Consider the following 10,927-nt stretch of genomic DNA (forward strand, 5'->3'; position numbering starts at 1 on the left):
AGCGACGAGCTATTAATGGCAACCTGGATTCTATGCTTAATTGACTTAGTATTCCGTTTCATTCTTGTTTTGTACGACTCCCAGGAATGTGGATTTAGCTTATCCGGTTTAACCTTGCTTATCTCTTCATTGATTACAGTTTACGTGTTTAATTCAGTTACAGATTTTTGTTTATTTAGTGACTTCTTTCTAAACTATTTATATTTATATATATATATATATATATATATATATATATATATATATATATATATATATATATTCTGTTATGAAAATATACACAATAGATGTTAGTACTATTACACTTCTGATTTTTATTTTCCTGTTGTATGCTCAGACATACATATGTATATAATTGTGTGTATATATATATATATATATATATATATATATATATACTGTATATACATATGTGTGTATGTATATATTTAAACACATGACATGTGGTTTGGCCTAGAAAACAAGCTTGTTGCATATGCAGATGATGCTACTCTCTTTGCATCAATTCCATCCCCTGAATGTAGATCTGGGGTTGGTGAATCCCTTAATAGAGATTTAGCTAAAATTAGTGCATGGTGCAAATTATGGGGTATGAAGTTGAATCCTAACAAAACTCAAAGTATGATTGTAAGTAGGTCAAGGACGGTGGCTCCTCAACATCCGGATCTCAGTATTGATAATGTTTCTTTAAATTTGTATGACTCTTTTAAAATTTTATGTGTGATTCTCTACAGCAAATTTACTTTTGAGAAACACATTATGTCTGTGTCTTCTTAAATTGCACAAAAATTAGGCTTATTAAGAAAGTCTTACAAGATTTTCGGTGATCAATCTATTCTGAAGAAGTGTTTTAATTCTTTCATTCTATCTTATTTTGAGTATTGTTCTCCTGTCTGGTGTTCAGCTGCTGATTCTCATCTTCATTTGTTGGACAGAAACTTACGGTCTATTAAATTTCTTATTCCTGATCTAGATATTAATCTCTGGCACCGTCGTTCAATTAGTTCATTATGCATATTGCATAAGATTTGTTATGATTCTGACCATCCTTTACATTCAGATCTTCCCGGATATTTCCATCCTGTTCGTAATACTAGGCAGGCAGTTAATTCTAATAGCCAGGCCTTCTCCACCATGAGGCTCAATACTACACAGTATTCTAGAAGTTTTATTCCAGCTGTTACCAAGTTGTGGAATGAACTTCCTAATCGGGTAGTTGAATCAGTAGAACTTCAAAAGTTCAAAGTTGGAGCAAATGTTTTTATGTTGACCAGGCTGACATGAGTCTTTTTATAGTTTATATATGACATATCTGTTTTTGACGTTTAATATTATATATAGGACATATCTGTTTTGACGTTGTTACTGTTTTTAGAATGGTTTATTGTTAATTTATTCTCATCATTTATTTATTTCCTTATTTCCTTTCCTCACTGGACTGTTTTTCCCTATTTCTAGCCCTTGGGCTTATAGCATCTTGCTTTTCCAACTAGGGTTGTAGCTTGGCTGGTAATAATAAGAATAATAATACATATATACTGTATATGTATATATGTACATATGTATGTATATATATATATATATATATATATATATATATATATATATATATATATATATAACATCTACGCCTATTAACGCAAAGGGCCAAGGATAGATTAACCATTCGTCTCTATCTTGAGCTTCCAAAACAACACTTCTCCATGCATCAACTCCCACTTCACGCTTCACAGTCCTCGGCCATGTAGGCCTGGGTTTTCCATCTATTCTAGTGCCTTTTGGAGCCCAGTTAAAAGTTTGGTGAACAAATCTCTCTTGGGGAGTGCGAAGAGCATGCCCAAACCATCTCCATCTGCCCCCACCACGATCTCACCCACAGAGGGCACTCGAGTAATCTCTCCTATAATTTCGTTTCTGATCCTGTCCCGCCATTTAACTCCCAATGATCTTCTGAGGGCCTTGTTCTCAGATCTACATAATCTGTTGGACACCGTTTCACTATCACACCACGACCCATGTCCATACAGTAATATATATGTATGTATGTATATATATATATATATATATATATATATATATATATACATATATATGGAGGTAGATGGAGAAAGCAGGCCAGAAACATCGACCTCACATAGAAGTGGGAAAAGATGCAGACAAAGAAGAGGAAGATATATATATATATATATATATATATATATATATATATATATATATATACTGTATATATATAATACTGTATAGGTATGTATATATATAGATATATATATATATGTATATATATGTATATATATATATAATACTGTATATGTATGTATATGTATATATATGTATATATATACATATATATATATATATATATATATATATATATATATATATATATGTATATATATATATATTATATATATACTGTATATGTATATGTATATATAGATAGATATATATACATAATGTGTGTGTGTGTGTGTGTGTGTAGTTAGTCTTGTTCCCTGGGGTCTTAGCGGTTAAGCCCTTTCTTCATCTGTATCCGAGTGAATCCCTAAAAAGAAATGAACATTAAAGTTCTGTCAACCTCAACAGTAAATTGTGTGTCTGGTACTTAATGTCCTGAATTGGGTAGCCTTATCTCTACATACTTTACATTCAGCAAGTATTCATAGGGTGTGATTATGCTGCTGGCACCAGCCACCCGTTGAGATACCATCGCTTGAGGTTTATTGGGTCCTTTGACTGACCAGACAGTACTACATTGGATCCTTCTCTCTGGTTACGCTTCATTTTCCTTAAGCCTACACATACACCGAATAGTCTGGCCTATTCTTTACAGATTCTCCTCTGTCCTCATACACATGACAACACTGAGATTACCAAACAGTTAGTTCTCCACCCAAGGGGTTAACTACAGCACTAATTCTTCAGTGGCTACGTTCCTCTTGGTAAGGGTAGAAGAGACTCTTTAGTTATGGTAAGCAGCTCTTCTGGGAGAAGGACACGCCAAAATCAAACCATTGTTCTCTAAAGTTTTGGGTAGTGCCATAGCCTCTGTACCATGGTCTTCCACAGTCTTGGGTTAGAGTTCTCTTGCATGAGGGTACACTCGGGCACACTATTTTATGTTTCCTTATTTCCTTGTCTCACTAGACTATTTTCCCCTGTTGGAACCGTTGGGCTTATAGCATCCTTGCCTTTCCAACTAGGGTCATAGCTTAGCAAGTAATAATAATAATAATAATGATAATAATAATAATAATAATAATAATAATAATAATAATATTTTTTTTAATTAGGTGAATACCCATTTTAAGTACTGACCAAAAACAACATTACCTTCATGTAATTCCTCTATTTCATCCATCGGATCCTCCAATGCAGTCCGTGCTGCAGTTTCTAGTTCACAGAGTATCCTGACGGTGCAGGGTAGATCATCAACTAGCGCCTGAAAGAAATGATTGCAGATAAAACATTTGATTTTGGGATTTTGACCGAATTTTTAATATACAATTTTTCACAAACATGTATGTATGTTTATGCGTATTTATTTTCAAATATAGTAAGCCAAGATGGACAAAACATAACATTAACAAAAGTTTACTTTTGGAACTTTTAATTTATCTAGTTTTTGCGCAAAAAGCTTTCTATAGACACATAAAGGAGCTTGAGAAGAAATAAAATAAAAAATTTTTTGGTCAGTGTTTATTTTCAAAATCAGAACTTACGTCAGTTGTCGTGAAAATATATATTATGCTTATTCTAAAGAGACTGGCGAGAAAGATTGATGAAAAGTTGAGAGATGAACAAACGGGATTTTAAAAAAAGTGTAGTTGTACGGACCAAGTTTTTAAGACATGTTGTACAGCTATTTGTAGAATATGTGTAGAAATCCACTTTTGATGACATTTGTGGACTATGAAAAAGCCTTTGATAGTGTGCGCCGGCCATTTTTGTGGTGAGTCATGCATCATTATGGAGTTCCTCTTAAATATGTAAATTTTATTAAGTTCATGAGCATAGCAAGTGCATAGAACGACACTTGATGAAAATTGGAAAGGAATGCAATAAAGGAGTATTTATATATTACCATGAAGAGACTCTTTGATGCTCTATAAAAATAAATCTTAATTTGTATTGATTGGAGGGAAGATGAAGCTGATAATTGTTCTGTAGTCTTGGGTAGTGCCATAGCCTCTGTACCATGGGCTCCCACTGTCTCGGGGCTGAGTTCTTTTGCTTGAGGGTACACTTTTCTATCTTATTTTTCTTCCAATTTTTTTTTTTTTTTTTGTGTGGTTTTTATATGAACGTGCTATTTTAATGTTCCTGATATAATATTTTATTTTGTACATTACTTATATTGTAGTTTATTTCCTTTCTTCACTGGGCTATTTTTTCTTGTTGGAGCGTTTGGGCTTATAGCATCCTGCTTTTCCAACTAGTGTTGTAGCCTAGCAAGTAATAATAATAATAATAATAATAATAATAATAATAATAATAATAAAAGGTATAGAATTATCTGTATGTATAAAAAAGATTTCTAAAAACCGTCATTAAGAAGTTTGACGAAGTTTCACATCCAGTTCCATCGTTTCTGACATGTGGCACCAAATTATTGACATGAACTTACTCCATTTTCCATGATATAACCTTATATTGTTTTGTGGCAGATTGAATATTTACAGCATCTTAGCTCTTGCCAAATACTTTTTTTTCCTTTTTCATCAGTGAGCCTCTCTTCAATATAAGGAAATGCCCTCCTAAATCTCAATGAAGTCACTGGCAGCAGGGTGACGGATTGGGTTTAAGGCTATAGACTATTGTCTATTCGGCTTCTATTCTCGAAGCCTGGCGGTTGATCTTACTGGAAGCGGTTTGGACCTGTAGGGCTCACTTGCCTTAGTTAGATGGGCACTGCGCATCACAAGGAACTGGCTATCCTTTGATGTATCTAGCCAATGAATCCTCTATGGATTTAGTCAGTCCATGAGACGATGGGTGAAATCTAACTGAGGCCCTTTGCGTCAATAGACGTAGGAGGAAATGGTGGTGATGGTGAGCCTCTTTTAACCATAGAAAGATGTTATACGTCCCTGACTGGTGATCGTCAGATTGGGGTTCGAGTTCTGCTCAAATTCGTTAGTTCCTTTGGTCGCTGCAACCTCATCATCCTTGTGAGCTAAGGATTGGAGGTTTGGGGGAGCATATAGGCCTTTCTGCTGAGTCACCAGCAGACATTGCCTGCCCCTCCCTGGTTCTAGTTTGGGTGGATAGGAAGCTTGGACGCTGATCATATGTATATATGGTCAGTCTCTAGGGAATTGTCCTGCTTGATAGCGCAATGTTGCTGTCCCTTGCCCCTGCCATTTATGTGTGGCCATTAAAACCTTCAAAACTTCTGAGTCTTATTGGTTAAAATGTAAATAACGAAATGCCGAGGGAAAAATTTTTTATGTAATGATAATCTTTAAAATAACTAATGCTTTTTAATGTTAAAATTTCATATTTATAAATCTATAGGACAGTTAAAATTAAATATATTTTGTTCCCATAATTTGTACCGAATTATAATGTCATTTTTGCTCTGTTTTAACACGGTAACTTCATCATACCAAACACAAATTCCGTGCTGAAATTGGCAAATGGTTTTTGCATACTTAAAAAAAATTAATGTTTGGCGGACGACAACGTATCCACGTCGCCTATAATACTCGCACATGAAATTCTTTTATATACTTTGATGGTGATCCCTGCACTCAAGGATAATCCACTTATGGAGCCATGGAGCTACAATTTTTGTTTTTATTTTTAGTATTTTTATTCTCAACGCAACGATGTATATTTGGATATGTTGCCCAGAACGTTTTAAAATAATTTATTTAATTGTTTGCTTTTAAAATAACAGTAATACCATTATTATTATCATTATTATTATTATTATTATTATTATTTTAATTCTTATTATTATTATTATTATTTTAATTCTTATTATTATTATTATTATTTTAATTCTTATTATTATTATTATTATTATTATTATTATTATTATTATTATTATTATTATTATTACTATTATGATAATTATTATTATTATTATTACTATTATTATTATTATTATTATTATTATTATTATTATTATTATTGTAATTATTATTATTATTATTATTATGGCTTTTGTGTGTCGAGATGTTTACGTAAACATTTAAAGTATAACACAATTGCCTAAATCTATTTTCATGTAATGGATCATCAGTTATCTCAATATTATAAGACGGGATAGTCGTTCATGTATTTTTTTTTTTAGTGTGTAAGCACGATATTTTACAGAAATGAAATCCCCGTCTAGACCAGCTGTCGTCCAATCCGGGCTCATCTCTCTTATATTACAGTCCTTTTTTTTTTCAAAGTCTATAGTTACGACACGTTTGATTAAATTTTCAGATTAATTTTCAGATAGATCCATTCTTTTCTCATATTTTTTTTCTTTTAAACTAGTTTTTCGTATAATCTTAAATAGCCATTCTACTAAACGATAGTTGAGTTCTCTTACTTGAGGGTACACTCGGGCACACTATTCTATCTTATTTCTCTTCCTCTTGTTTTGTTAAAGTGTTTTTAGTTTATATAGGAAATATTTATTTTAATGTTGTTACTCTTCTTGAAATATTTTATTTTTCCTTACTTCATTTCCTCACTGCGCTATTTTCCTTGTTGGAGACCCTGGGCATATAGCATCCTGCTTTTCCAAGTAGGGTTGTAGCTTAGCAAGTAATAATAATAATAATAATAATAATAATAATAATAATAATAATAATAATAACATGACAAACTGTACATTGGCACTACTAGTGACTTACTCTCAGTCTTGTACCCCATGACTATAAGGGTGATTTTCCTCTTACTTATTCGACTCTCCCTTTATGGCTTTCCGGGTCTCAATTACTTCCTTTCTGCCAAAGGATAAATATTGGTCATACACCCAAAGGACACCTAATTAACTTGGGATTTTTCCATTTGCTTGGGCAGCTCGTTCAGGGAGAAAATAAGAAGGAAAGGAAAATATTTATTTTTCTCTAGATCGTTTATACTTTTTTTTTTTTTTTTTTTTTTTTTTTTAGCAATGTCAGCTTTGATTTTAATGAGTAAATATGGAAGTTGTGAATATTCTCGTTAGATGTTTCAGGAATTTTATGTTGTTTACAGTTGACCTTTCCATGAATAGTGTCTGATTCTCTAATAGAAGAAAATGTTAAAATTTGAGAAAAAAAAAAAACCTTACTTGTTGAATATGGTTCAAATAATAGGCTTTAACGTCAAAGAAAGGTGCTGTGTGGTGGCCCATTGGAAACGTCTCTGCCTGGCAATCTGCCAGACTGGGATTCCAGTCCTTCTCAGGTCGATAGTTTCTTGTAGTGTCTACACCTCACTATCTCTGTAGGCTAAGGATTGAAGTTTCGAGGAAGGGGAGCATATGGCCTACCTGCTGAATCATCAGCAGCCATTACCTGGACCTCCCTGGTCCTAGCTTGAGTGAAGAGGTCGCTAGGGCGCTGATCTTATGTAAATATGGTCACTCTCTAGGGCAGTACTCCCCAAACAAATTTCTCCCTGGGGGGGGGGGGGGGGGGATTTGAAGCTTCCCGGGGGGAAATAATTACACTACCAACTAACTAAAGCAAGCGGAAAATGTCTTCATAGTACGTTCGACAATATGTTATTAGCCATTCAATTGTGATATGATCATATCAGTTCTCACTGACATGATATTCAGGGTGGAAAATTGGGGTGCCATGCCCATTTCTGAGGCAGGCGAGTGGGCATGAGGGGTGGGCGGGGCATGAAGGGGGAAATCTGGATGGTTGAACTGGGCGCAGGGGGGAAATGACAGAAAAAAAAAGTTTGGGAACCACTGCTCTAGGGCATTGCTGCTAGGTCATTGTCACTGTGCCTTTCCTCTGCTATTCATGAGTGGCCTTTGAGAAATGCATCGCTTTCAACGTTGTTAAGGAGCCTAATATACTTTGATTCTCGTTCTACGTGACATTTGGGCCAGTTTCAGGGACCAGAGAGGTCATTCAGAACTGTCATGAAATATGATTCAATCAATGAGCATTTTAAACAATAGATTATTATTAGATTAATGCTTTTGAACTCATCAAATGCGGTAGATGACAGACCACACAGAACAGAAAGGTAAACTTGCAGCAGATGATTTTATGTTGAATAGGGTGACATAAGTCTCGCTTCATATTTATTTAATTATTGTTACTGATCGTCAAATATCTTATATTTATTACTTCACATATAGTTCATTTATTTCCTTATTCCCTTTCCTCACAGATATTTATGCCTGTTGGAGCCCTTGGGCTTGTAGCATCCTGCTTTCCCAACGAGGGTTGTAGCTTAGCTATTAATACGAGTAATAATAATGATAACAACAGGAAGTCAATGTGTGTGCGCCTGCGCGTGCGATAGAGATGGTTGGCTCTTTGTACGTAGGCCTATAAAGCAGGTTTGAAAGTTCTTGATCCAGTTGCAAATGCGTCGTTGATTCAGCGGTTGTAATGCGCCGTGTTGCATAGACATCTCTCTCTCTCTCTCTCTCTCTCTCTCTCTCTCTCTCTCTCTCTCTCTCTCTCTCTCTCTCCTGGCACTGAAGAAAATTGGCCCAACTAATCACTTAAATTCCCTTTCATGTGAAGAAAGCAAAATTCTTTCTCTTACGACTCAAAAATATATTTCTGTCTAATGAGTTGGATATGATTTTGTTTGGAAGATCCAAAGCGAGTAGTTTTAATGTTAATACAGCATATATTGAAATGATTTTAACCATATATGTGTTTGGATGTATTAATAAAAAATCATGCAAGCAGAAGGGTACAAGCATTTCATTTATTGTCTTCGCGTCTGTTTCTTGGATTATTTATCTGTTTGTTTGTTTGTGAACAACTTTACATACAAACTACTGCACCGATTTTGACCAAACTTGGTAGTCATATTGAGTATGACCCAAGGATGAATATGTAAACATTTTGGGTGAAGTACATCGAAGTACAAGTACGCAGCAGTGTTTTAAAAGTAATCGAAATGTTAAGTATACGGCAAATATTTTGTTAGTTTACATTTTGTTTGTGAACACCTTTACGCAAAAACCATAGAACAAATTTCAACAAACCTTGGTGGACATGTGGGATATGACCCAAGGACAAATCCAATAGATTTTGAATATAATACATCGAAGTACAAGTACGCAGTAGAATTAATAGCAAAATAAGACTTCTTGTCGTGGCGAAGGTATGCTCTCTACTGAGTACCCCTCTTGGTTTTTTTTTTTTTCCGGGGTACTTACCCCCAAAAAAGGACTTTTAGCTGAAGCAGTTCATTAGTATGTCTTTTTAAAGGCCGCTCATGAATGGCAGAGGCAAGGGACAGTGACCTTGCCCTATCAAGCAGGACAATGCCCTAGAGATTGACCATATATACATAAGATCAGTGCCCAAGCCTCCTCTCTATCCAAGCTAGGACCAAGGAGGGCCAGGCAATGGCTGCTGATGACTCGCCAGATAGACCTATAGTCTCCCCCAAATCCCCCATCCTTAGCTCACAAGGATGGTGTGGTTGCAGGGACCAAAGAAACTATCGAGTTTAAGCAGGACTCGAACCCCAGTGTGACGTTCACCAGTCAGAGACGTTACCGCATCGGCCACCACAACCCTGAGAGAGGATTGATGGCATTGTTAAATTCAGTGAATACTTGATATATTTCTATAAATAAACAGTTGTTTTGCTTGAGGGTACTCTTGGGCATACTATTTTATCTTATTTCCCTTCCTCTCTGTTTTAAGTTTTTATTGTTTATATATGAAAGACCAATTTTAATATTTCTGCTCTTAGAATATTTCATTTTGATTGTTTATTACTTCTAATGTAGTTTATTTATTTCCTCGTTTCCTTTTCTCACTGGGGTATTTTTCCCTGTCGGAGCCCTTTGGCTTATAGCATCCTGCTTTTCCAACAAGGGTCGTAGCTTAGCTAATAATAATAATAATGATAATAATAATAAAAATAATAATAATAATAATGAATTTATCAATGATTCCTTTTTGGAATAATGGTGTCATTTTACACTATACTTACTCCATCCAACAGATGGCGCGCAGCTCTCCTTCCCCTTCGTTTATGGAAAAAGGCGTTCAGGTCAATGGGAAACGTTCCCAGCGATCCTAGGATAAATATCTTGAAGAGCACTAACAGGAGAAGCAAGGCTCCTGTCTGGTCCAAAGCTATCGAGTTGTCGGGCAACGAGACGAATGTGTAAGTGACTAGTGAACACACGAACGGAAGGGCAACTGTCAAAACGATCAAGAAGGACTGGATGGACATAAACTTCGACAGTCTCTGGAAGGGGTTTGATATCTTCATTTTTATTTTCAAGTTTTCTTTTCTGCTGTATGTCGAGTTGTTTATGTTTTAGTACAATGTCTTTTATATTCACTTCTGTTGTTTTGTACTTGTTACTGCTTTTCCGCTTTGCGCTTTATATAAACGTTATTATTACCTTTTTGCTTAAGTCATATGGTGAGTTAATTATATTTCTTGTACAGGGTCTCTTATATTCACTTCTGTTGTTTTGCACTTATTACTGCTTTTCCGCTCTTTGCTTTATATAAACGTTATTATTACCTTTTTGCCTAAGTCAATTGACATAGAGAAGGCATTTGTTATTTACACACTAAAATTATGGTATATCTGAAGTTGTCAGCTCAATGCTGTCTAATGATCACCGACTACTGACGATGCCTTTCTTATATGTCCCTTAAAAATGGGTTATTATGTGAAAGGGGGCGGTTGCAAAGTCACGGTCCAAGGATGGCTGGTCTTGTGGGCGGAGCCACGGTCAATCCAGGAAATTTCGGTCTCGGGTGTTTGTTTG

The 10,927-nt window shown here is 35.0% G+C and overlaps 1 protein-coding gene across 1 annotated transcript in view; it reads right to left on the bottom strand.

Moving 5' to 3' along the window:
• LOC137618001 (uncharacterized) overlaps nt 1-10,416 on the bottom strand; it is a 17,220-nt gene extending 6,804 nt beyond the window's left edge. Inside the window, exons 1-2 of the mRNA XM_068347922.1 lie at nt 10,132-10,416; nt 3,331-3,439 (exon numbers count right to left, since the gene is read on the bottom strand). Coding sequence (XP_068204023.1) covers nt 3,331-3,439; nt 10,132-10,416 — 394 coding nt within the window. The remainder of the gene's footprint in view (nt 1-3,330; nt 3,440-10,131) is intronic.
• Nucleotides 10,417-10,927: the final 511 nt, after the last annotated feature.

Source organism: Palaemon carinicauda, chromosome 24, assembly GCF_036898095.1.
Source record: "Palaemon carinicauda isolate YSFRI2023 chromosome 24, ASM3689809v2, whole genome shotgun sequence".
Lineage (NCBI taxonomy): Eukaryota > Metazoa > Arthropoda > Malacostraca > Decapoda > Palaemonidae > Palaemon > Palaemon carinicauda.